The sequence below is a fragment of the Heloderma suspectum genome, chromosome 7 (assembly GCF_057233095.1).
Source record: "Heloderma suspectum isolate Gila_16-S chromosome 7, 16-S_ref, whole genome shotgun sequence".
Taxonomy (NCBI): Eukaryota; Metazoa; Chordata; class Lepidosauria; order Squamata; family Helodermatidae; genus Heloderma; species Heloderma suspectum.
In genome coordinates, this window is record NC_139464.1 from 25574028 (window position 1) to 25601819 (window position 27792).

A 27792-nucleotide genomic window follows, 5' to 3' on the forward strand; every position below is an offset into this window, starting at 1 on the left:
TCAAACCCCTTGAATTACAGCTGAAAGTCCTGACTTCACTCCTATCTGAGTGTGTTTCCTTTCAACTTCAGTGTGGTGGTATACAGAGGCCAACTGCCAAAACAGTTATCCTTGTTCCAATATTTCTGGCCCTGACTGTATTTGAGGGCTCCTTAAAGATGGGCCCTGGATATGGTACATCTACAATGCCTCCTCGAACAGGGGTGGTGAACCTCAGGCCTGCAGGCCAAATACCTGGGATCCCCACTCAGTCCTGTCAGGCTTACCCTGGTGGCCAGACCCCTTTGTCCTGGCCACATTATCTTTCCCCTTCCCCTGCCTGCTGATCATTTGGTGGTTTCCCAGCTTTTGCGCGGGTCCCCTCCAGCTTCTAAAAGGTTGAAATGTCTCTCCTGGGGCTCAGTTACCAGCTTTAAGCTATGCTGGTATTTTTGGCTCCACCTCTTTTGCCTTTGGCCCTGGCCACTTTGCCTTGGCCCCACCCACCGCTGGAATGTGGTCCCCGAGAGCTTCTCTGAAATTGAATTTGGACCTGAAATAGGTGTAACGCTCCTGTCCTACAAGACCAAAGATGTTCCTTTCTGTTTATACTTCAGCCTGCAATCCTATTTCAACATCAGCAGTGTATGATGACAGGATGAGTGCAAGGGGAGACCATTAATCTCCATTTAATTCCTATGGAATGACTCCATGCTTTTTAAGTGTGCCAAGTAGGCTGTAAAACTGTCCACTGACATCCTTGTGTCTTGATTTACCTGTGCTTGAAATGTTGTACACTGCGAAACCACAGCCAAGGCTCATTCTTGTCATTCATTTCAAGTTGTTCCATGGGAGCGGAATGTTTTAAGCAGGGGGGTGGGGGTGGGAGGCAACTTTTGAATATTTGCTTAAGCTCACATTTGGGAGCACTCTTCATCTCCCACTTGATCACTGTCAGCAGCCCTTTTCTCCCTCATGGCAGTGATAATGAAAATGCACATTTGAGGAGTGTGTAGCTCTGTGAAACCTAAATCAAACACTCCAAAGCAGAAGCAGAACTTTTAAACCTCTGAGCTTCAGTTTCTGCATTTACAACAGGGGTAGGCAAACCAGCTCTCTTTCCATCTTAGAAGGGTGGTAAAGATATGGGGTGTTTTTGGAGGGCTTCTGCCAAACCAAGCCCCCCAACCTGAGCTCGAATTAGCTGGTATGTTCTCACAAGAGAATTGTTACCATAGCTCTTTGCCTTTATTGTTGTTTACAATTGTTGTTTTATATGATAATTTAAAAACATTATTTGGGGGTATTAATTTTACGGTTAACCACTGCAGGGCCTCAGCTGCAAAATGGTCTACAGATTTAATACACAAACAAATAAGAAATGAGGTGGCAATTCTATACAAACTTATCTGGAAGGAAGCCTTATTAAACTTAGTGGGGCTTAGTTCCGAGTAGAAACGCATAGGATTGCGCTGTAAACATGGAATTATTTTTTATTGGTGCAAAAGCAAAAATGCAGCTTACCTGAATGAGAGTGATCTCACTTAGGTGTTTTCCTAATTTGCAAGAACTCTTCGGGGAGGCTTTGTTGAAGTAACAGCTCATGTTTCAGGAAATGTTGCAGAAATGTTAACAATGGTTAACAATCCAGAGCATGAAGTCAATGGGACTTACATGCAAATCAAATGCTTCTGTTCCATCAATGATAATGGGACTTATAATACACCTAAGGTAGGAGTCAGACCGTAGGTCCATCTAGCTCAATATTGTCTCTGCATTCAGGGCACAATCCTACACATGTTTAGACAGAAAACAGGCCTACAACTCCCAGCATGCCCCAGCTGGCTAGATCTGGAGAAGTGCAAAATCCGAAGGATAACTGTTCCAGTCAGCACATGTGTCTGGGAGGTGGATGATCAGGTTGGTTGGCTTCAAAATGTGGAGCAAACAAGATCCTTGAGCATTCCATGCACAGAGTGCTTTTCCCCACCAGGGGTTATGAGTTTTAGTCCTAGATGTGTCTTTAGTTATGACTGACTGTTCAAAGTTGTTTTTAGTTATATGTTGTTTGTATATATTGACTGTGTGCTTTTATGTAAATGGCTTTTAAATGTTTTATATTGTATTTAATGATTTTAACTTCTATAAACCGCCCAGACAGCTTCGGCTATGGGGTGGTATAGAAATGTAAATAATAATAATAACAACAACAACAAAACAACAACTACTACTACTACTACAAACCCCATCATCCTTGGCAAGAAATGACACCCTGCACCTTCTTTGTAGCCAGCGAGAGGCTGTGCATGCTTGTATTAGGGGACGGCTTGATTCTTTAAACAGGGGTGTGTACATTTTTGAGCACCCCTATTTCAAACAATTGCCCTAAAAATGAAACCAGAATTCAAATAAGTGTTTTTCAAATGCACTGCTTTTTTGCAACTTAGGGCACAATCCTACATATGTTCAGAGAGAGAAAAGTCCTACAACTCTCAGCATTCCCTGCCTGCCATGCAGGCTGGGTCATGCTGGGAGCTGTAGGCCTTTACCCTCTCTAAACATTCATGGGATTGCACCCTTGCTGGCTTTTATGAAGGATTCATTTCTAGCCCTATCTGGAGATGCCAGGGTTTGAACGTGGGCCCTTTTAATTGCAAAGTATGTGCCCTACCACTGAGCTACTTCCTCTGAATTGTACCTTCTGTTCTTAGTACAAGTTTCACGTATGCTCCAATGTGCATACTCTGCCCCTATTTAAGCAGGCTTCTCTATTCATTTCAGCCAGTCTCTATGCATTTATCCTTTAAGGTACACAGAGTTCGCTGCATTGAAGTCCCCCAAGGGGCTGTTGGATCAGGGGAAAATGTATATATCACAGTAGGTATACATAAGTTGAAAGGTTGAAAGTGGGGGATCTAACGCTAATACATAGTCAGCACATTTTTCTGGGAGTCCAAAATTCTTATGAAACTTAAAAAGGGGGGGGGGAGGGGAGAAAAAAATAATATATCTTTCATTTAAAGACACATTACAGAAACTAGAATGTATTTCAGCAGAATATGAAAGGTATATTATGTTTTTAAAATCTCATGATGGTTAATATAATATTATGCTTTGGAACTATGGAACATTGCGATTGGCAGCTCCCCTTGGCTCTTGAATAGCCCAACTGAGAACACCTTGCTTGTGTACAGGGACTTTTCAATGTCAGTGTCCATTTTATTTATATACTGCTTTCTCATTGTATGCTCAAGGCAGTTCACAATGCCTAAAATAAGAATTGCCAGATTTCTTGAATATGTGTGTATTTATATGTTTTAAATGCAGGTCAATCCTTTATTTATTTACAGTATTTTTACCCCTCTCTTCAGCCAAGAAAGGCTCCCAGACTGTCTCACAAAGATTAATAATGAGACATTCCCCGCCTTCAGGGTTACAAACTAAAAGATATGGCACAAAAGGAAAAAGGATTGGGAGGGAGGAGAAAAAAAGAAGCAGCAAAACCTCAGGTGCCAGTTCTTAGTTTTGAAGTTCTTATAGGTGTGCTTTCTGGCAGGAAAAGGCCAAACAAGTTCCCTGCAGCTGTTCCTTCTCTGGCGGATGTATGGGCCTAGGTTGGTCTTCCCCTTGCCAGGTTGTCCTTCCTGGGAGGGAGGGGGTGCAACCTTCCACTGGCCTCTGATTGTCTGGCGAATGGGTGAGGCCAGAGTCTGCAGTCCCAGGGAACTGTCAGTTGGACAGGTTAGTGGCAGATTGGGTTGCTGGGATAAAATCAAGATTTGATGGCATTTCAGTGCCAGATGTGTTTAAAAAGATGGATTCCTTTTGTTCTGTTAAGTTGTTGGTTGGGAAGCAGGAACAAGCTTTTGCAATAAGGGAGCGTTTTACATTCCTAGTCTGCATCTTGCCTTCTGGCTCAAATTCCAGTGGAGACCTCAGCGCTAAACAGATTCTGTATCTCCCTCTTCAGACATCTCTGTCTGGGTGTACAGCCTTAAAGTCCCTGTACCCCCGCACCCAATGTACATGTTGCCTCTTTTGTTTCCTGTGTGTGAAACTGCCCGAGTCTCTGTGTGTGTTTTATTTGGCATTCCAGAGCGGCTTGCTTGGAATTAATGGCCTTTTAATAAAGTTCCTCCACAGCTAGTCTCTGCCAGCAGACACACACAAAGAGGAGTATTTATCATTCACATGATCTCTGTCTTTCTGTCTCATGCTCTTCTGTTGTCCTTTTGCTTCTTCCCTCACTACCTAAAGTCCTGAAAGTGGGTAATAACAATCGTATGCTTTGGGGTAACCCAGGGGATATGAACAGCCCACAATATATATATATATATTTTAAATGGCAACAACTTCCACAGGGGGTAGCTGTATCAGTCTGTTGCAAACAAAAGACAAACAAACTAACAAAGCAACTTGTGGCATCTTAACAATGAACAGATTTATGGTGACATGAACTTTCATGGACTACAGTTCACTTCATCATATGCATGCAGTGTTATCCTCACTAGACAAATATATTCATCACAGAGCTGGAAGGGGTTGCGGGAAGTGGGGAAAAAGAGGTATACTCCTAGGGGGCAGAGATTCGGTGGGGCCCGGCCCAGGCTGCAACCCTATAACCATGAGGGGAAAAATGGTGCTACTTTGTAGTACTGTTTGATTATATCAATGGAAACCTATTTCCCTGTATTTATGTATTTATTGTCCAGATCTTGTGAGATTTGCTGTAGCCAATCAGACACAGTGTTAAAACAAATGACATTCTGAGCAGTGAGTTGCTGGCCTAGAGCTTGTTCTAAGGTCTGGACTTTTCTAGACAAGGTTTTTAACCCACCACTTGACTGCTGTTTCTGCTTCTGGATTCTTTGAGGGATTAAGATCGGATATCTACACATGTTTTTCCCCTTCTCTGCCTTTCTGTGTGTTCTGCTACATAAAACCTAGGTGGTGGTGTTGTTAGATAAAAAGTCCTTGCTTTCGGTTTAGAAGAAAAGAATGCCAGGCAGGCAGCAGTGGATCCAACACTATTTTATTGAACGTTTTGCAAAACGGGTGCAGAGCAGTCTGGACCCCGAGACACATGTGCAAAAGCCCTTTATATCATATCGCTTCTATTGTTCTTACCAGTAACCAATGAAACAGTTAGTACATCGGCTCACTAAGTTAATATCCAATAAACAGTCACTATCAGCTTACCAAGCCGTTAGTCATGAGTGCGTCGGTATGATTCCCTTTTTGCTCCGCCTATATTTTCCCGCCACTCGGGCTCTTACGTAACTTGAGACGCCAATGGTTATGGAGTCTCCTTTTTTTTCTAACAATTCCCTCCTTTAAGTCTTTATTCACGTCTTAAAGCATTTAAAACGGAGTTTCTTTATCAGCACAATAAAGCAAGAGCATCTGTTTTGACAGAGCGGTTTCAATTAACCGCTGGGATAAGCCTCTAGCGCAGGGGATAATGCAACAACCAAATAACACTAAAACTCCTATCATCACTACAAGCGAAATAAGGATTGAGGCAGCTAGGTGTTTCCATTTTCCAAACCATCTCTCCAACCAGTCAGTCACGGGGTTGTTAATCCCTGAATTCTCGGCTAATTCTTCAGACAAGGCGGTGAGACCCTGCAAAGCCCTTGTTACCGTGCCATCTGGGGCAGTGTTGTTAGGGATGAAGGTGCAACACCGTCCACCTAGCATGACACAAACCCCTCCTTTTTCTGCTAACATCATATCAAGAACACGCCGATTTTCCCAAGCCATTTGGCTGGTGGCATCTAGCTGCTCAGCCAATCCTTTTACAGCATCTCGAGTATAGTTTATAAACCTCTGTTGATTATAATAAACGTAATTGATCCAATCTACATTTTTGTTAATGGTCACCCACCAAAACAGGGTAGATTCAAATCCTGCAGAAATTTGATTTCTTCCTTTGAACTCATCTGGCACTCCCCTTGGTACTCCTATGGAGTCAATATATATTTGATCATCAAAAGGGGTTACTGATCGTTTCTGCCGGGGTTGGCCAGTCTTCTCTGCTGGATGGTATGCAATTGAAAAGGGGACTGCCAACTGAACTAACCCACAAGCTCCGGACCAATTGGAGGGCAATACCTCATACAACTCTAGGCCACCACAATACCACCAGAGATCAGCTCGTGGGATTGAAAGGGAATTATTCCTAAAGCGGGTAGAATTAACACATCTTACTTTACTCGTCAGGTTCCCTATACGCCCCTCTGTGTCTGCAAGGTTTCGGTGTATGCATCCGGTATGGTTTCTTCTTTGCAGGAAGACTGTGGAAGGTCTGACACGATCCTTTGATTTGAGTGGGGGGTATAATTTATTGAGGGTCTGGCATTCCTCCTCTCCCCATGCATCAGGGTGTTGGAACAAACGGATCACGCAGGTGAGGAGGGAAGGAGTGTCCCATCCCAGTGGAAAGGGCAGCACCTTTGCTACAGATCTCCCTGTGGCACAAACAAAACAGTCAGACTTATTTAAAGACTTGGCTGTATACTTTATTCACTCTAACCACACATTATCAGTTTCCTCTGTTATTGGGATCCCTAACCTGGTTCTCCAGGGACGCCTCTCTTTCTCAGGGATCTGTACCAGAAGTGGTCTGAGGGGTGTTGGTGTGACATTTCGGGGTTTTATCTTAAAGCTGTCAAGCCCAAGTCCTTGAGGTATCACCATCCACGTTAATATTTCTTTAACCAACATTACCAACACCACCCACAATACTTGCTTCATATTACAAGTTTTTTGTAATTCGAACCCGAGCTTTTCCCAGATGTTGTGACTTGTATATTACAGGCGATTGTGGCTCCTGGATGGCTTCTTCGCCTGTGTCCTTGGCAGCTTCCAGAGGGGTGCCAGGGAGCAAAGGACCGTTGCCTGTGTCCTCCTGTTCTTTCCAAGTGACAGAAGGAAGCGAGGGTCGCTTAAATGGCTTTATCCGGCTGCAATGTGTCCATTTACTAGAACCCACAAGCTTTACACACGAGTGGCTGGTTGGTCCCACCAAATAAGGCCCCTCCCACCTTCCTTTAAAGCTTCTTTATTCCACTTTTTCAGCAACACCTCGTCTCCTGTCTGGAAGAGATGGATAGGTGCATCTAACGGCAGTCTCTGAAACGGAACGGAATAAGCTCGTAGCTGTGAAAGAACAGACTGTAGAGAAGTCAACTGATCCCTTAGCATCTGATCACCCACCTCCCACTTGACTTCCTCCCTCCTTCCGCAGTGTACCCGAGGCGGGAACCCAAACATCAGTTCAAAGGGGGACAATTTTATGTCCTTTCTTGGCATCCTTCGAAGCTTCGTTAAAGCTATTGGCAGAGCCTCAACCCAAGTGAGCTTCACCCCTTGTTGGAGTTTGGTTAAAGTCTCCTTGAGGCTCCGATTGATTCTTTCAACCTGTCCACTTGCCTGGGGCCTCCAGGGGCAATGTAAATGCCACTCTACTCTCCGAGCTTGTGCCAGCCCCCGTGTAATAACTGAGGTGAAATGTGAGCCCTGATCGGACTCTATAACTTCGGGCAGGGAGAACCGGGGCACCACCTCCTGTAACAATTTAGCAACAACAGTTTTAGCTTGGCAGTTCCTACATGGAAACGCCTCTACCCACCCTGTCATTTGACATACTATTACAAGCAAATACCTGTAACCCCTACATGGTGGCATCTCAGCAAAATCAATCTGTGCCCTCTGGAAAGGATAGTAGGCCCATGGTCGCCCTCCTTTTGGAGGAGGGGGTGCCCTGGGAGGGTTGGTTTTCTGGCAGACTTCATAGGTTGCGGCTAGTCGGTGGGCGCATACAGTTAAGCCAGGGGAGACAAACAGCCTCTTGCAATAGTCAATCATGGCTGATGCTCCAGGGTGTCCAAGAGAATGGTGAACTTGCTCTAGAACAACCCTCTGCAGGGTCTGTGGAAGAAGCAGTCTTCCATCTGTCATCTGGATCCATCCGTCATCGCAGGGACTTATTCCGTGTTCTTGTGCCATCCGTAACTCAGCAGGGGAGTATGTGGGGCGCTCTTTTCTTTTGGGTAGAATGAGGAATGTTCCTTGGATTCCCTCTCTGGCTGCTCTTTTTGCGGCCTCATCTGCCTTCTGGTTTCCCTGTCTCCATTTTTCCTCTTTTTCTTTCCCGTGGGCTCGGACGTGGACAACAGCTACTTGTGAGGGTAGCTGGAGGGCATCCAGAAGATCCACTATTAGGCCGCCATTAGCCACTGGAGATCCGTTTGCTGTAAGGAATCCCCTCTCTTTCCACAGTTGCCCATGAGCATGCACAACGGCGAAGGCATTTTTGCTATCGGTATAAATATTTACTCGCTTTCCCTTGCTGGCTTGCAGGGCTCTTGTCAGGGCTACCAGTTCAGCGGATTGGGCGGAGAAATGAGGAGGCAGCCTTTCCTCACGCACACTTTCCTCTAGAGTAACGATAGCCGCGCCTGTGTAGCGCCTTCCATCCAGCATATAGCTAGATCCATCTACAAACAGATCTCTGGCTCCCTCTATTGGTTCATCCTCAAGGTCCGGTCGGCCTTTGGTGTCTAGGTCTAATACTTCAAGGCAGTCATGATCTGGGAGTCCTGATCCGTTTGTGCCCAGTAATGTTGGCAGTAGTGTGGCGATATTAAAGCTGGAGCAAGCCTTAAAAGTGAGGTTTTCGTTTGTTAGTAAACCTATTTCATATCGGGAATGCCGGGCTGGGTTGAGAAATTTGCTTCCTCCTCCTGATCCCAAAATTTGTGGCACTCCATGCGGCACCCAAACTTCAATGGGTCCTCCCATTGTCATTTTCTCCGCTTCAGCACAAACCAGAGCCGTTGCCGCTACTGCCCTTAGGCAACTTGGCCATCCTCGTGCTACGACATCTAGGACCTTGGAGTAATATCCCACTGGTCTCCAAGAGGGCCCTTTTCGCTGGCAAAGCACTCCCGAAGCTATGCCCTTATTTTCATGCACATAAAGTCTAAATGGCCGGCTGGGATTTGGTATGGCTAGAGCAGGTGGTGACACAAGAGCAGCTTTAAGACTGAGAAAAGACTTATTCATTTCCTTAGTCCATTTCCATTTATCCAGTCTATCTTTCTGCAGCGCCTCATACAGCGGCCGCGCTGTCTCCCCATAGTTTGCTATCCATAGTCGGCAGAATCCGGTCAACCCCAGGTAGGCCCTCAATTCGCGGGGGGACTTAGGGACAGGAGTGTCACGGATGACTTCAACTCTTTCTTGCCCTAGGCTCCGAGTCCCTTTAGTTATGTGGTAGCCTAGGAATTTTACAGTTGGTTGGGCCAACTGAACTTTTTCTTTTGACACTTTATACCCCCCCCCCCTGCTAGATAGTTGAGGAGGGAAACCGTCCCACTCAGGCACGCATTCTTGGCCTTGGCTGAAATCAGGAGGTCGTCACAGTACTGGAGGAGATGCACCTCTGAGTGCTGCTGGACCCAGGGTTCAAGATCCTTTTGGAGCTGCTGGCCAAAGACCACCGGTGAGAGATTCAGCCCCTGAGGGATGACTGTCCATGCTAATTGAACTTTTGACCCCCCCCCCCGGGCTTTCCCATTCAAAGGCGAACAAAGGCCTTGAATCAGGGTGGAGGGGGATGCTGAAAAAGGCGTCTTTTAGGTCTATGACAGTGAACCAGGCGTGCTCTTCCGGAATTCCTACAAGGAGGGTGTGTGGGTTGGGGACCACAGGATGGGGGGCCTCGATCTGCTGATTAATGAGCCGGAGGTCTTGCACTAAGCGAAAGCCCTTGCCCCCCCTCCCCTTTTTGGCACAGCGATGATGGGCGTGTTATAGGGGGACATTATCTCAATGAGCCGGCCTTCTTCTCGGAGCTTTGTTATTACTGGTTGTAGGCCCTCCTTTCCTTGGCGGGAAAGGGGATACTGTTTCACATGAACAGGCCTTGCTCCCTCCTTGAGGGGAATTTTGTATGGTGCTGCCGACTTGGCACGAGAGGCCCCTCCAATCCCGGCCCAAGCTAGAGGGTTGACTCTGTTTTCTATTAAGCTCCAGTCCTCGGTGGCCTCTGGGGTGGATTCTTCTGCAACCTTCAAAAGGGCCATTTGGTAGTTACTACTCTGCTGTTTAGGGAGCCGTATCTCCATCCTTCCGTCAGGAGTAAAAGCAATCTCAATTTGGAGTTTAGTCAATAAGTCCCTCCCTAGCAATGCCACCGGACAGGAGGGGGTACAGACAAATGCATGTTCTAGGTGTGTTTTCCCAACCTTGGTGAACAGGGGACGAGAGAGGGGCACTTGGGTTGCCCTTCCCTCGACCCCCATTATGGTGGTGAACCCCCCACCTCCCGTTGGGGGCTCACTGAGGGGGAGGATGGACAGGGTGGCCCCTGTGTCCACAAGGGCTTTGTAGGAGCGGCCCCCAACCTTTATTTTGACCATGGGGTCCCATCTTGCCTCAGAGACGGCTAAGAGGGGGCCGGGCCCCGGTCTGTCCTAATCTCTTTCCTGTTCATACAGAACTCTCTGCTCTTCTCCCGTATTTTCCCCTCTCTCTTTCTGCTTCAAAGCCTCACAGTCACGCTTCCAGTGCCCCATTTTCTTACAAAAGGCACATTGATCTTTCCCCAGGGGAGATCCTTTCCTTCCCCCTTTCCTCCCCTTCCTAGCTCCCTCCTTGTCAGGTTTAAGAACCGCAGCAAGGAGCTTGGCCTGCCTCTTGTCTTTTTCTTTTCCTTCTTCTTCTTCTCGCCTCTCATAAACCTTTTGAGCTACTTCAACTAAAACTCCTAGGTCAGCTGCCAACCCTCCTTCAACTTTTTGCAACTTCTTTCTGATGTCCTGGCAGCTATTTCCCACGAACTGAGTCGTGAGGATCCTTAAATTATTTGGATGATTCAAGTCAATGTCAGTATATTTAGCGAAGGCTTCCCTCAGCCTTTGGAGGAACACAGCAGGAGGTTCGTTTTTGTCTTGCTTTAGAGTCAGGACTTTTTGCAAATTGGGGGCCCTTCTCGCGGCTTGCTTCATGCCTGCTAAAATGAGTCGAAAATAGTCAGCATGTAAGCGTCTATGTGCCGCTGTGGCCACCCCCCAATTGGGTCGCCCTGTGGGCAGAACCTCCACCGTCTCCTCCTCAGTTGCCTGGGGATTTTCCTCCCTATACTTGGCTCGTGCCCCCACAAGGATGGTTGGCTTTTGGCTGAGAAAACAGGTGCTCAATAGCATTTGTGTATCGTCCCATGTGGGGTTGTGAGTAAGCCTCACATTCTCCATCAGAGACAGGAGTGGCCCGGGATCCTCTTCAAAGGAGGGGTTAAATTGTTTCCAATTATACAAATCAGATGTTGTGAATGGGACATAAACAAACATCGTCCCTTGAGGATGTTGGGCGGTAGGGTCGGGGACTTCTCTGATGGGGAAGGTGAACTTCACTGGTGGTTGGGGGTCCTTTCGCAGGTTGTAGTTAGGTCCCCCTTTTGCCTCTCTCTGTAGGACCTCCAATCTTTCCTCTAGGGAATATAGACGATCTTGGAGAGTGTCCTGGCGTTCAACTAGAGGGGTGGGGTCCTCTGGTACTATTTCATGAGAGGGGTCCTTCTCGGGGGCATCTAACTGCTGGGCGGGCCCCTCAGGAGAGGGTGGTGGTTGCAACGAGCGCCCTGCGACGGCTGTCCCGTAGGGAGGAGGAAGCAGTAGGTCCTCCGGTGCCGTGGCCATGACCCTGGGTGGTCCTTCTTTTGGTGGTTTCCTTTTGACCACCATGGGAAGGGCAAGGGACATGCATTTAACAACCCACGGAGCAGGCCTGCCGCCAAGGGGCACACAAGTTGCCCACGAATCAATATAAGGGAACTGGTCCCAACTTCCCCTCTGTGCTACTATTGTTCGCACATCAGATACCAAGGTTGGGTCAAAAGACCCCTCGGGTGGCCATTTGGGTTCTAATATTGGCCATTCCTGGGTGCAAAAAAAGACAAGACGATCCTTTGTCATCTTAGTTCCATAATCCTGCTTAAAATGTGACCAATTGCGCAAACAACACTCCAAGGGCGTATGGGACTTCTTCGCAGACTTAGATTGGGACCCGCCCATGACGGTGGGAATTTCAGTCAGCAATTCTTGCGCTTCGCCCTCCTCTGACCTAGCCGGTCTCCGGGGTAAGGAAATGCAGATCGGGGCTCCTCACTCGCTTCGCCCGTAGGCGTCTCACACAATCACAAACACACCACCGTCCCGCGTTTATCCCCTAATGTAAGCTGTTTCACTTACCCCAAAAGCCTCTTCTGTCCTGCCCGCAGCTGCGTCCAGCTGCTTATTGATCCACTGCCGGTGCCTAAAAGGAGTGATCACGTCTCCCTCTTCCTCTGGCGTTGGTCCCCAGGCGCTTCTGCCGCCACCGTCGTGAGGAGAAGGCAGTATAAAACAACCGCCTGTGGCCACTTCTCCTCCGCGGCCCCTCGGCTCAGCGCGAAGGGGACGCGCCCCGAAGCAGGATCCGAGTCACGGCACCAAATTGTTAGATAAAAAGTCCTTGCTTTCGGTTTAGAAGAAAAGAATGCCAGGCAGGCAGCAGTGGATCCAACACTATTTTATTGAACGTTTTGCAAAACGGGTGCAGAGCAGTCTGGACCCCGAGACACGTGTGCAAAAGCCCTTTATATCATATCACTTCTATTGTTCTTACCAGTAACCAATGAAACAGTTAGTACATCGGCTCACTAAGTTAATATCCAATAAACAGTCACTATCAGCTTACCAAGCCGTTAGTCATGAGTGCGTCGGTATGATTCCCTTTTTGCTCCGCCTATATTTTCCCGCCACTTGGGCTCTTACGTAACTTGAGACGCCAATGGTTATGGAGTCTCCTTTTTTTTCTAACATTGTGGTATAGCAGAACTGTGCAAGTACATTAGATAGCATTTCATTCCGCCATTCCCCCAAATCTTGGATTTTCCCTGGTCAACCCTGCAAAAATGCTTGGAAAGCACAGGAGAGGCCTTGGAGGATGACACCATCATCTAAAGCACCCACAAAGTACCATGAGAGAGGAATGGCAAGCACACAAATAAAAGCCTCATCTAGAAAAGACTTGGAAATACCCTCTGCTCTTCCCCAGTAGCATATTGGACACCTTCCGACCTGAGGGGCTCATCTTCCGGCGTCATCTCTTTTAGCCTTGTGATACGTTCCATGGGGTTTTCTTGGCAAGAATACTGGAGTGGGTTGCCATTTCCTTCTCCAGTGGACCACATTTTGTCAGAACTCTCTGCCATGACCTGTCCGTCTTGGGTGGCCCTGCACGGCATAGCTTATGGCTTCACTGAGTTACGCAAGCCCCTTCGCCACAACAAGGCAGTGATCGGGATAACAGGCAGGCATGGCCTTGGTGTACAAAATGAAGCAGGACAGAAGCTAATTGAGTTTTGCCAAGAGAACATGCTGATCATAGCAAACACTCTTTTCCAACAGCACAAGAGGCGACTCTACACATGGACGTCACCAGATGGTCAATATCGAAATCAGATTGATTATGTCCTTTGCAGCCAAAGATGGAGAAGCTCCATACAGTCAGTAAAAACAAGACCTGGAGCTGACTGTGGCTCAGATCATGAGCTGCTTCTTGCAAAATTTCGGCTTAAATTGAAGAACGTCGGGAAAACCACTAAACCGTTCAGGTATGACCTAAATCATATCCCTGATGAATATACAGTGGAGGTGAGGAATAGATTTCAGGGATTAGACCTGATAGACAGAGTGCCTGAGGAACTATGGACGGAGGTCCGTAACATTGTTCAGGAGGCAGCAACGAAATCCATCCCAAAGAAAAAGAAATGCAAGAAAGCAAAGTGGCTGTCTGATGAAGCTTTACAAGTAGCTCACGAAAGAAGGGAAGCGAAAAGCAAGGGAGAAAGGGGAAGATATACCCAACTGAATGCAGAGTTCCAGAGAATAGCAAGGAGAGACAAGAAGGCCTTCTTAAATGAACAATGCAAAGAAATCGAGGAAAACAACAGAATGGGAAAGACTAGAGATCTCTTCAAGAAAATTGGAGATCTCAAGGGAACGTTTTGTGCAAAGACGGGCATGATAAAGGACAAAGAAGGCAGGGACCTAACAGAAGCAGATGAGATTAAGAAGAGGTAGAAAGAATACACAGAAGAACTATACAGGAAAGATCTGAATGTCCCTGATAGCCATGATAGTGCGGTCACTGAACTTGAGCCGGACATCCTAGAGAGTGAAGTCAAGTGGGCCTTAGGAAGCATTACTAACAACAAAGCTAGCGGAGATGACAGTATTCCAGCCGAGCTATTTAAAATCCTAAAAGATGATGCTGTTAAAGTGCTGCATTCAATATGCCAACAAATCTGGAACACTCAACAGTGGCCACAAGACTGGAAAAGGTCAGTTTACATTCCAATTCCAAAGAAGGGCAACGCCAAAGAGTGTTCAAACTACCGCACCATTGCGCTCATTTCACATGCCAGCAAGGTGATGCTCAAAATCCTACAAGCTAGGCTTCAGCAGTATGCGAACCGAGAACTACCGGAAGTACAAGCTGGGTTTAGAAGAGGCAGAGGAACTAGAGATCAAATCGCCAACATTCGCTGCATCACGGAGAAAGCAAGAGAATTCCAGAAAAACGTCTATTTCTGCTTCATTGACTACGCTAAATCCTTGGATTGTGTGGATCACAACAAACTGTGGCAAATTCTTAAAGTGATGGGAGTACCAGACCACCTTACCTGTCTCCTGAGAAACCCGTACGAGGGTCAAGAAGCAACAGTAAGAACCAGACATGGAACAACCGATTGGTTCAAAATTGGGAAAGGAGTACGACAAGGCTGCATATTGTCACCCTGCTTATTTAACTTATATGCAGAGTACATCTTGAGAAATGCCGGGTTGGATGAATCACAGGTCGGAATTAAGATTGCTGGGAGAATTATCAACAACCTCCGATATGCAGACGATACCACCCTAATGGCAGAAAGCGAAGAGGATCTCAAGAGCCTCTTGTTGAGGGTGAAAGAGGAGAGTGCAAAAGCTGGTTTGAAACTCAACATTAAAAAAACGAAGATCATGGCATCTGGCCCCATCACTTCCTGGCATATAGAAGGGGAAGAAATGGAAGCGGTGACAGATTTTACTTTCTTGGGCTCCAAGATCACCGCAGACGGTGACTGTAGCCATGAAATTAAAAGACGCTTGCTCCTTGGGAGGAAAGCTATGGCCAACCTAGACAGCATAGTAAGAAGCAGAGACATCACCTTGCCGACAAAGGTCCGTCTAATCAAAGCTATGGTTTTCCCAGTAGTAATGTATGGCTGTGAGAGCTGGACTATAAGGAAGGCTGAGCGCCGAAGAATTGATGCTTTCGAACTGTGGTGCTGGAGAAGACTCTTACGAGTCCCCTGGACTGCAAGGAGGTCAAATCAGTCCATCCTAAAGGAAATCAACCCTGAGTGCTCATTGGAAGGACAGATAATGAAGCTGAAGCTCCAATATTTTGGCCACCTAATGCGAAGAGAAAACTCCCTGGAAAAGACGCTGATGCTGGGAAAGACTGAAGGCAAAAGGAGAAGGGGACGGCAGAGGATGAGATGGCTAGATAGCATCACGGATGCAATGAATATGAACTTGAGCACGCTCCGGGAGAGAGCGCAGGACAGGAAGGCCTGGCGTGCTATGGTCCATGGGGTCACGAAGAGTCGGACACGACTGAACGACTGAACAACAACAACTAGAAAAGACCACTGTGTTTATGCAGTTAAACTCTGCTTAAAGATGGGAGAGAGAGAGAGAAAGAGAAATGCGTGCTTCCCTATGTGACATTCTCTCTCAAAAACTGCCACTCCCAGAGTTCCTTTACACAGGAAGGAGGAGGGATATGTGATGGGAGGAATAAAACACCACAATAATCAGGGACATTGTATTAAAATCTGAATGGAAAAAGTTTTAAAGTCTGAATGGACACCGCCTCCCCCCCCCCCATGAGGAATACAATAATCAAACAACCAGAGACAAATGCATCCAGCTAACCAGACTAGACTGTGTCCCTGTTTTATCCTTTATCTGAGCAATATCTTTCCGTCATTGGTCCACCTCTCTCAAAGAGTTCTCCACTTCCAGCAGCTCTGACTCTATTGTTCTTCCAGCACTCTGGCCTTATTTTCTCCTTCTCCTCACTCTTGCTTTCTTCTTCTAACTCTCTAATTCTCTGCCTCTTGACTTTCATCTTCTGAAAAAATTATCTCCCCAGCTTCAACCAATCAGGGGGTAGTTTCTTGTTCATTTCTGCCCACAAAGTTTCCGTTTCCCAAGTTAAACCTTCCTTCTTGTTCTGTTGATTCTGTTTAATTTTATGACCTCCTGCTTCCTGGGCTAAATATCCTGACCCTTATCATCTAAACTGGGCATTTAATCTCTGAACTATTAACCTTTTGGCTGAAACTGACTAGCCCCACTCTCCCAAAAGGATTTAACTCCATTTTACAATACCAAAATCACAAGCAGAATGCCAAAATGGAGAGCTTATGTTCCTTCCCAATAGCCCAGGCAGAAAGTTAACTTTGCACAGTAGGAAAAATTAAAGGAATAATTCACCAAGATTCATTTTTTGAATTATTGTTTCTTTTATTATCAGACATAAACAAAAGCCACAAAGAAATGTGTCCTCCTGCAAATCCATTTGTTTTTTGCAAAGGCATTATCACCTGAAAAAACAACTAGACACCAATTACCACTCATCAAGTAGGAAAATTTAACAAAATTGCAAAATGCAGCTCATTGTTGGTGTTAGAACTATGTGCATCTTGTGTTGTTCTGTATTATAATGTTGTTATTGTGCTTCTAAAAAACCGAATACCATTATTTTTTAAAAGATATGCATATTGACTATTCACAATAGCAGTAATAGATGAAGGACAGAAATTCAGCATCTGATGAAGGGGGCTCTAGAACATGAAAAGATACGCAACAATAAATCCTTGCCAGCTGTAATGAATTTTGCCTATAAAAGCAGCAGCCATATTTGGGGTTGGTTTACAGCTTGAAAGTCCTCCTCCTGCCCCCACTGTCCTACTTGTGTGTTTTTGCATGTGAGGAAGAAGTGAGAAGTTTTCTGGGAATCAGAGCTATAATTTACAGAATCTTTTTTACCATGTCAGAAGGGAAGTTGGACTGCCATTCAATAATTTATCTTTATTTATTTAAACACATTTGTATATCACCTTTCTGCCAAGGCATCCAAGGTGGTCTACAGTTTTAACATAGTAAAAGAAACAGATGTTCTGTCTGTCTGTCTGTCTGTCTGTCTATCTATCTATCTATCTATCTATCTATCTCAGGCCGAGTGAAGGTTTCTTCAGCTGATGGCGTGACCTCCCTGGCCTGGATATCCTCAGGAAAAAAACAAGGAGAAAGGAAAATGGAGAAGCACCATAATAAACTTTTTTCTATAGGCACCTGGGATTTCTCCATTTTCCTTTCTCCTTGTGTTTTCCTGCATATGTGCCTCCCCTCTTCTTTTTATCCTGGATTCCCTCAGGACAGTGTGGTTTGTCATGACTGCTCTGTCTTAAGTAGCCCTGGTGAAGGTGGGGTAGGGGCTGTGCCAACCGTTCTCTCAGGCCACTGATGCTCTCTTCAGGAGCTGAAGGCATAAGGTCCCTGTCCTGGCCTACATTGTCACTCTTTTTTTCAAAATGGATTTTTTTTATAATTCAGAAGCTCAGTCCAGAATAAAGCTGGAAGCTAGTTTGTCCATATCTTTTGTGGAAGTAGTATGGCATGCCTGAACAAATTCAGTCAGCCCTGCCTTTAGGACTTTCAATTTTTAAAATCTGTGTAGGGCATAAAGGGGCTTTTTGAGAGGGAAATGAGCAACCGTGAGTATGCTTAAAACAATAACAGCTACTGCTATTAAGGAGACTTGTGTCAGTGTTCTTGACTGTCATGACTGACTGCTCTGAAAACCACAATTGTGCACAGGTGAAGAAGCTCTAATGACCATTAGGCATTGTGGTGACCTCTTCTCCAGCGTTGTAACAATCAAACAGATGTGACTAGGCATTCATGATTCGAATGTGGTTGCAGGAAACCCCTTGAAGTACTCCAGATAGCACCCAAAATGTTTTTATATCTCCAGCAGTCATACATTTTAATCTGGTTCTCTTCTGACAACGTTTGCTGCGTCCCAATGGCCGGTGGGCCCATTTGTTGGTAGTACATGGAGGCCGCTGGCTTGAGGTTGCCCAGGGCTCCCCCATGCGGCCATGCTGAGAAGAACATGACATAACTTTAGTTGAACCAACTTTAAGAACCAACCACCAAGCAGTGATGGAGTTTTGCTTAATTCTTTCTTGGGTTCAACGTTAAATAAGAAAAAATGGAAAAAGTGGAGGCTAGGGAGAGAGAGAGAAAAGATGTTGCTGGTGGTGGGCATAACTTCGGAGAAGCTGGGGGCCAACGTCCATTCCCTGCCACTGCAGTCACTGCCACTGATTTGCTGCTGAATTTCGGCAGCAATTTGGCAGCGAGAAAAAAGCAGTGTTTCCCCTTTAAATTCAAATGATGCATATGGGAACAAGCACACACCTTACTATTTTAAAGGGAAATCTGGCAGTAATTTGGTGGTGTGGTGGCAGCAGTTTGGAGGTGGGGGGACACAGAAAAGGATGGGGACCTCGCATGCAGTATGCGGGCTGCATGTTGGCCACCTCTGTGTTACAATATTGAGACCAGTGCTTGAGGCAGATGGCCTCAGCGGCTTCTCCCACTCCCTGAGTGAGACCACCTCCTCTTCATTCCTGTCACCACGGCCCTTTTGCTTATCCTCCTCCTCTGTTTCTGGTCTGCACAGCCACTCAGAAGGAGAGGATGAGGTGATGGGAGGCTGCTACTCCTTCTCTTGCCACTGCTCAGAGAGGCAGCAGCAACAGCACGCAGGAGGAGCAGTGAGGTCACATCAGGGGGCTCCAGGGATCGGCACTGGACTTTGCTGGGGTGTGAGCCCTTGCAGGTGCCCAGCAATGCCAACCCCTGGTGCTGGCCTTGCATAACATGGTGATCCAGGAAGTTATTTGCATATGAGTTAGGTCATTATGTCCTGTCCAGTGCAAAAGATCACAGGGAGTGGAGGCTGATGGCTCTGATGTCAGTGGGGTGGGGAATCCGCCCTGAGCCTATATGGGGGATTGGGTTCAGCACTTTGGATAGCTGCTTTAGAGCTCTGACTGGTTCTGCCTGAAACCCAGCCCCACTGACATCAGAGCCTCCACTGATCACAGGATGTATGAAGGCATTCTGCGACAAGGGTTCAGGGGTCCCTTTGGAAATATAAAAGCCAGAAGTTATTAGAATCTGTCTGTCCCTCTAATCGGACAGAGGGCCCTGCTTAATCTAATTGTCTGCTACCTCCTCCCACATTCCGTCTTAAGACTGTGATTATTTATTTTATTTGAAACATTTGTATCCCGCCCTATATCATTAACATCTCAGGGCGGCGTACAGATAAAATCAATTTAAACAGTATAAAACAATGAATAATTTAAAGTGCTACAAGCATATTAAACCATTAAACAAGCTAATACCAATTAGAAAATCCAAAACAATAGAACATATTTATTGTTTTATAAACATGCCGAATGTACAGAATACACGGCTTCAACTTCCCCCTCCTCCTAAACTTTGCATAACATTTAGTCTAGCCTTCTGCAACCGCACCCTCCAGATGTACTAGACTATAACTCTGATGGCCACACTGCCTGGGGATGATGGGAGTTGTAGTCTGGCACACCTGGAGGCACATCTCTAGGGCACACCTGTCACATCTGGAGGGTACCAAGCCAGGGAAGGCTGATGTAGGCTGATGAAGAGTTCTGGAGGACTTAAAAGCTTGGTGACCATTTTGTGACATTGCCCTCCTACGGATTCTTGGAATATAGAATATTGGGCTTTTGCACTCAGTTGGTCTTCTTCTCCGATTCATAACAACCTTCCTCTTCCTCCTCTAGGCCTCTAATCCTGGCTCCGGGATGGAAAATATAATCAACATAAACCATTATGCTACGAAGAAGAGCGTGGCGGAGAGCATGCTGGATGTGGCTCTGTTCATGGCCAATGCTGCACAGCTGAAGGCGGTGCTGGAACAGGGGCCGTCGTTCCAATATTATGCTGCCCTGACGGCACTCATCACCATTTCCCTCTTCTTCCAGACAGCCATTGGGATCCTCCTTATAGTTATGGGTAAGCGTCTTCTTTCTGCATCCCACCAGGGGCTTTCATATTCGTACCAGGAAAGGTGATATGGAGCAGAGGGCCTTGTTTCTAGACCCTCGCTGTAGTTTGTTTAAATTATATAGTGCAGAGCTGGCTCAAAGTAGATATTAGAAAGCCAGTGTGTTGTAGTGGTTTTAGCATTGGACTGAAACTCAGGAGACCCGGGTTCTAGTCCCCACTCTTCCATGAAGTTCACTGGGTGACTTTGGGCCAGGCACTGACTCTTAGCCTGACCTACCTCACAGGGTTGTTGTGAGGCTAAAAAGGGAGAGGAGAAAGATCATGTACACCACCTTTGGTTCCTTGAAGGGAAGGGTTCACTCCCTGCCTAGACCCCATCTCTTAAAGCTTTCACTCCCAAGGTCGTCTGTCTTCCTCTTTTTCACCAGCTGTGCACATTCCTGTGTGCTGCCCCCTATGGTTATATACAGAGGGCTACAGTCTCTGGAACTGTCCGGCCGGCTTCCAGGTCGGCCCCTGGCATGATAAGCACACAGGCCTGTCTTTCTCTCCTAATGTGTTCGGCATGGAAAGGAATGACAGGGTCATGAACTCGGGCTACATGCAGCTGCATCAATAGGATCTCGTTTCTATATATAGGGCCTGATTGTGAATGTTCTCCAGCATATGCTGCTCCTGTTGGCTTCCAGCCCCTTGTCAGAATAACTGCACTCGGGCTTTTCGTAGAGAACCAAAGCCATTGAAAAGTAAGAAATTGTTTTGTGCCTCAGCAACATCTTCTTTTTTAATGACCATTTTTGATGGTTGATTTTGGTGTTTTTGATTTATCCCATTTTGAAGATATAGCTGCAGACAGGGCATTTCACAAGGGACATGACCGCAACACAACACAGGTTTTGCCACTGACTGCATGCTTGGCAGCACTGGCAGCAACTCCTGGCTCTGTGAAGAGTGTAACCTGGATGGATGATAATGTATTTTCTGACATCTGTTTGCCACATTCATGCTTTATGTTTTAGGGCTAAACAAAACGCTATGTTAAACGCATTATGCGCGGGTGATCCTAACATGTGTTTTTACTTTACTATAAGTGGGCAGGGAGGTGATCTAGATTGGGACCACTACATATAGATGGGGGAACGTCCCAGCCACGTTCCCCCTTAAATTTGTCCCCTCCCCACATGGGGGCTAAAAAAAGAAAAAAGAAAAACTAAATTGGCATCAATGGAGTTTTTTCTCTCTAGGGGAGGAAACAGCTGGGTGGGAAGGTTTGACCTTCCCTACCCACATCCAGTGGTCCCAATCCAGTTTGGGTCCACAAGCACTTATGCTAAAGATTTTTTGTTTTTTTTAAAGTGTTTAGGTAGCATGTAATTTAGCCCTTAGATGTACATCAAGAAAGCCTAATGCACTGTCCACTTCGTCAAGCTGTGAGGGGCAGCACTAATTGGGTTTGGAGGAGACGTTGTTGAGACTTATGGTGTTTTTGTAATATTTGATTTATTTGCAAATTTGCGCAGGTGGAGGCAAGCAGCCCTAGCAGGTAGTAAAGCCATTGCCCACATCAGATCCCCAGAGAGACCCCGAAGAGGCCTTTACCCTTCAGCTAACTCCCTGCTGCTCTGTTTCTCTCTCAGACTGCAGTTTCCTTCACACACACCATAAGACAACCCCCCACCCCCCCAACGGTAGCTTTAGGGATGAGTCACCTTTCCCTTTGGCCTCTCCTTATAATTGAGAAAAATCTCCAACTATTTCCTAGCCATCATTGGCTTCTATTAAGAGACGTTTCCTGGCCATTCCAGATAGATAGATAGATAGATGATAGATAGATAGATAGATAGATAGATAGATAGATAGATTTATTACAATAAAAAATCAGTATATATAAAATGTACAATAATTACACACAGTGTAGATAATTATACAGAAATTCAAAAGGACTAACATGACCCTGATGTATTAGCCAAGTGGGATATTACTATTTTACCAGAAGTTTGCATTAAGCACTAGCCACTGCACAAAACCTGGCCACCGTATCTGTAATCTGAGAGTCTTGATCAGAAAGAACAAAAAGATAAAATTCATTAGATCTGCCTGGCATTTTTTTTGGTAAAATAGGTGTAATAAAAACACAATGAATATCTCAGTGAAAGGAACAATGTAATAGCATACGCCCAACAGTTTCCACTTGCCCTCCATCACAGGGGCTTGTGTCTTCATGGTATGGCAACTTCCGATATCTTCCCTCTAAAAGCATGGAAGGTAAAAAATTAAAACTATCTAATGTAAACGCTTTTCTAAATTTGGGAATTATTAAATTAGTCAAATAATTTGTAGGCGCAAGTACCATATTCTCAGATAAGGGATATTTTGTGACAGAGCTTAAATGGATCTGTAGTTCTAGATCCCATATTCATTGCTTAATAGCTACGTTGGCTTTAGAATATCCAAGGGCTATTAAACTGCCTGGCCATTCTGGACTTTTCACATGGCTATTTGCTTAACAAAATTTGTGGCTGGCATGGCTTGGCCAATGACCATGAAGGAACATGAACCAGCCATTCTGGCCCACTGTTTTGTCCAAACCTCAGACTCATTTGTGGCAATGTGATAGGAAACTCATAGTAGTATAAAACGGGCCTACAACTGCAACCATTGGCATACTTTGGTTCAAGTTTATTTTTATGCTGCTTTTCAACCAAACGTGGTGCACCACATCCTAAAATACAATAAAAGACTTACTGGGGACAATTAAATATAATAGGTTTGGGGGACTTAGAGCAGTCATGCATCAGGCTTTTCCTGCAAAGCTTGATGGAGATGTAGAGCAGACAACTCATCCAGATATGGCCCTTCGAAGCCAGGACTTGGTAGACTGACCCCATGGGTGGCCAACAGGCAGCAGGGTAAAGAAGGAAAATACCAACATTTGTTAAAGGATGGAGAAAAACATAACATTTTCAGAGCAATTTCTCCCATAGGACTTTGGTTGCTCTGTTTCCAGTCTGGCTAAATAGTTATTGCTATTTATTACAGTTAGAACCTGCTCCCCCTCCAAGCAACTCAAATACACGGTTCTTCCCCACCTTTCTCCCTTCACAACAGTCCTTCACAGAAGGTTGGGTTGACAGTGACTGGATCGAGGTCACCCTGGCAAACTCCATGGTGAGTGGGCACCTGACCCCGGGTCCCCCCAGTCATAGTCCAAGCATCACAAGACCACACTAGCTCTCAAAGACCAGACTTAATATGATGGTGAGTTCAAAGGCTTGCTTGCACCCAGCGGAGGCCGGTAGCTCCGATGTCAGTGGGGCAGTGACACTTCTTGCACTTAAATGCCAGGTACAGAGAAAAAAGTTTTTTTAAAAAGAGAGAAAATGATCTTTAAATGGCAGAGCAATGCAGTGGGGGTGAGTGATTGTTCTTGCACATTTTTTTAAAAAGGATGCATGCCTGCATTTTGAAACTTTGTATACAAATTGTGTTCTGCTAAAGACAGTGTGGTGCAGTGGTTAGAGAAGGACCAGGGAGATGCGAGTTCAAATCCTCACTCAGCCATGAAGCTCATTGGGTGACATTGGGTCCAGGTAGTGTCTCTCTCTTACCTCACAGAGTGTTGTTGTGAGGAAATTGGGCATGCAGGGGAAGAATCAGGTATACTGCCTTGATCTTTTTGGAGGAAGGGCAGGACAAAAATGTCATAAATATTCAAGAAACGATAATATGATTCAGTGACTTTTTCCTGTTGTATTTATTTTTTAAGCACCTTCTGCAGAAGGTGTCATTAAACGAGGTGGGCAGGGATGGAGACTTCATGAGTCAGAATATTTTTGGGACACAGGGAGGACAATGGGGCCCCTCGCTCTGAACTCTGCCTTTGGTCTGCATTCCATCCTCATAGCTCGGTTGAACCTGAATGATGTGGCGAAGCAACAGCGCCTGGACTTGCTCAACAACATTGCCACCGTCCTGGTCTTCATCACGGTCATTGTCAACATCTTCATTACGGCTTTTGGTGTGCAGAAGACAGGGCTCTATCCAAGTTATGGTCGGAGACTGTACTGAGCCCTGAAAGGGTAAGAAAGGGCTGAGCCCCTGGGCATGCTGACACCTCCCTCCTATTTCTCAGTGGCTGCTTGTTGGCGCCAGTCCTGTCAGAGGGAGCGGTGTATCTTATGGATCTTATTTTCATTTGCCTTTAAGGGCACAATGCTATGCATGTTTAGACAGAAAGATGTCCTACAACTCCCAGCATTCCCCAGCCAGCATGGCTGGCTGGGGAATGCTGGGAATTGTAGGACTTTTTTCTGTCTAAACATGCATAGCATTGTGCCTTAAGATGCTTAAATAGAAGCAAATATTTTTTTTGCAATGGTTTGGGTCTTACTTGTTATCAAATGCTGACAAGGGCATTCAGGGAGACTCAGAAAACTAAAAAAATGCAGAAGACAATCAATATGTAATTACAATTTAAACCAATGAAACTGATCACAGGCTAAAAACAGCTGGATAACACGGACAGAGATGTGGGATTATCTCCAAAGGTTCTTCTGAAACAACTTTGTTAACCTTCCTCAGGGAATTTGCCTAATGAGATCTCTAGGAAGGGAGTTCCAGAGTGGAGGTCCCTGCATCTATACATAGAAATTAGCATATGCTAAATTTTATGCAAATTGGTGCCATCTTTTTCTGGTGATGCATTCCCTTTTTTGGTGATTCATTAAGCAGCCACCCTACCCCCACTTTCTATGCCACAGGTTGCCCTTCCATGGCATCAGACCACTAACTACCATCAGCGCCAGCTCTAGGTTTCGGAGGGCCCTTGGGCAAGGCACCCTCCATGGGCCCCCTCCCTCAGGGAGTCGACCTTCCCAACACCTTTGTCACCATCTGCTCTTGCTCCTCCTCCTCTTCCTCATCATTGCCACCACTTGCTCGCTTGACAGGCAGAGAGCCAGGGAGCGAGTAGGCTGTGGTATCTACTGTTCCTCCTTCTCACCTCTACCGTTGCTTGGGCCAGGGTGAGAGGCAGGTGAACAAGCAGGTTACAGTGCTGAAGAGGAGCAAGTCCAGGGGGCTCTTGTCAGTGGGCCTCTGCTGGGGTGTGGTCCCTTGGCAGGTGCCCAGCTATGCCCACACTTGACACCGGCCCTGGCTACCATCTTTCAAGGGCTACATTTGGAATAGCTGTCTTGAAATCCTGCTTTACATCTTTGTCAAGCATTGCTGGGAAAGGTAGGATGCAGAACTGCCCTGAGCCCTTTTGCTTTTCCTTGCAGGCTGGAGCACATGGCAAATGACTGGGATACCTTCCTATACTTTTACTGACCTCAGACCTGACGTGCCGTGCAACTACTTGGGTCAAGCCTGTTACAAGCATGTGGGAGCTGCTCCATGTGGGCGTTTCTGCAATGTGTGTGCAGCTCTGAAGAGTTGAAAAATTGTTTTCAAATCAGAAGCAGCATCTCTTTGTTCCATCTATATAAGATCTCCCCCTGACTTCCCCAGCCCACGTGTCTGGGTTTAGCCTTTTTGTTGCCATCACCCTGTAACATTCAGTTCTGCACAAAGATGACATGATATACTTCATTAATAGTAACAAGGGGTATGATAGTAACAGGGGTATTAGCATTAACATAAGCTCTTGAATATAACTGCAAAACCTGCCACAATTGGTCAGCAACAAACATTAGATCAGAGATTTTCAATCCGTATCTGAAGAGACACTAATGAGCTTTTCTACATGAGGCTGTGAATTGCTGTATCGACTTTTGGTTTTGTCGCAGAATTGAGATCCAAGCTCTACACAAAGCACTTTTCCTTTCCTGGTTTTCTGCTATATAACCTCTAGGTGGAGCTGTGTTATAGCAGAATTGTGCAAATACACAAGTGGAAACAGCGCTTTCAGAAATAATGCCCCATTCCAAAAAAACCCACGAAAGTGCTCTGAAAAATCAGATGCAAAACTGCTGGATCCTGACATCATCTAAAGAATCTGTAAAGAACTGTAAGGAAACACAAGTGCACAATAAATGCCTCCTGTAGAAAAGCTCAGTGTGTCATGAAGCATGAGAAAACAGCTAGCATGCCAGGAGGGAAAGAACACACACACAAATGATACCATCTGTCATGTGCACACACCCAGAGAAGAGGCTGTCCATTGTGCTTCTGCCTGGAAGCAAGCAAAACAAGTACAGTAAATCAGTCAGAGAGTAATTTTTTTCCAGTTGATGTCTCATTTCTGCATTGGATCAAACACTCTCAGTGCAGAGATACAGCAGGGTTACAGCTCTCAGAGCCAGAATAATGACTCACACAGGAACGCACATTATGGGCTCCTCTGAGGACAGGTAGCTATTGCTCTAAAAGTAAACATTTTCAAGTGTAAGAATGAAGTATACTGCCAATTTTAGTTCAGAGAAAAGCCTGCCCCAGTTACCAACTTTGAGGAAAAAAAGCTTTAGAAGACAAACATCTCTCACCTGATCCAGCAGTCAGCAGTGGCACAGAGTCCCTAGCACAGACATGGAGCTCCCCTGCTAGCCAAGGCTCCCATGTTATGCTCAGCAGGATATGCAATCTGCACACAAAAGTGCATTAGAATTGAGCCACTTCTCCCTAAATTCAAATGGCTATATGTAGGATATGAATCTTAATTCTGGTTTTATATCTTTTATGTTAGTTATGCTGAAATACAGATCTGATCAAAATAACCAGCATATACCTGGTGAAGAATAAATTACATTGTAAACCTCCACTAGTTTTAATAATAATGTTCATGGATGTGCAAAATATTTTGTGGCTGTTCAAGTTAACCTTGTATTTGTAAGTAGTGCAGTGTTCTGGACACTCCACTGCACAACCTACTGTTGCCCTTTGTCTACTTCTATATTATTTTAAAAGGATTTGCAATGTTGCTATCCCACTTAGAACTGGAACATCTTTTGCATATTCCAGGTATTATTTGCTTTCTCATTATTTATTAAAGTATATTTTATCCAACGTTAATTGGTTTGTGCAACTAGTTGCTATTGTTCCATGCAGGGGATGGCAAATGAGAATCTTACAACAACCAGGATTCTGTTTAGATCTCATGAATGATAGAAAAGTGTACAAGCACCCTGATCTGAAAGTAGAGAGGTTCTATGTGCGTATCACTGATCCCACTGGAGCAAAGGGGGAAGTCACCTTTGTATCTATCTAGCCCACTGGATACTCAGGAGGTGCTGTTCCAGTAATGCTTGGTATAAAACACTAAGGTAAGGATACCTCCAGGTATGACAGAAATAGCCTCTGAGTGATTTCAGCCAGAACACAAGTCATTTTGTAGTCCTATTGCACATTTAGGGTGCTTCCAGAGGGATGGCTCCTTGTGCTAACAACCAAGATATTCTGGTAAGAAAAAAAAATGGAAGAAGTAGTGGAAAGACATGAGAGGCTTACAACTGGAAGGCATTGTCTGGACCTCTCCCCCATAAAATTCTGTGAATGAGGTAGGGTGATTGCACAATAAAAACCTCATCTAGAAGTACCCCCCAGTTAGCATGTTCTTGTATGGCTTGACATGCAGGTGGGTTTC

General features: G+C 45.6%; 1 protein-coding gene across 1 annotated transcript; it reads left to right on the forward strand.

The window, feature by feature from the left end:
• Positions 1 to 1623: 1623 nt before the first annotated feature.
• Positions 1624 to 27217, forward strand: NINJ2 (ninjurin 2). Its single transcript, XM_084811715.1, has 4 exons — positions 1624 to 1899; positions 19985 to 20216; positions 24115 to 24289; positions 25493 to 27217. Exons 1-3 carry the CDS (start codon positions 1777 to 1779, stop codon positions 24276 to 24278), a joined length of 519 nt encoding a protein of 172 aa, XP_084667841.1. The 5' UTR covers positions 1624 to 1776; the 3' UTR covers positions 24279 to 24289; positions 25493 to 27217.
• The last annotated feature ends 575 nt before the right edge of the window (positions 27218 to 27792 follow it).

Bases quoted from the DNA above. Each gene is read 5' to 3' on its own strand.
- NINJ2 (XM_084811715.1), top strand. From the start codon at position 1,777: ATGTTTAGACAGAAAACAGGCCTACAACTCCCAGCATGCCCCAGCTGG. The intron at 1,900-19,984 runs GTTGGTTGGCTT...TTCCTCCTCTAG, and splicing joins TCTGGGAGGTGGATGATCAG to GCCTCTAATCCTGGCTCCGG. The intron at 20,217-24,114 runs GTAAGCGTCTTC...CCATCCTCATAG, and splicing joins GATCCTCCTTATAGTTATGG to CTCGGTTGAACCTGAATGAT.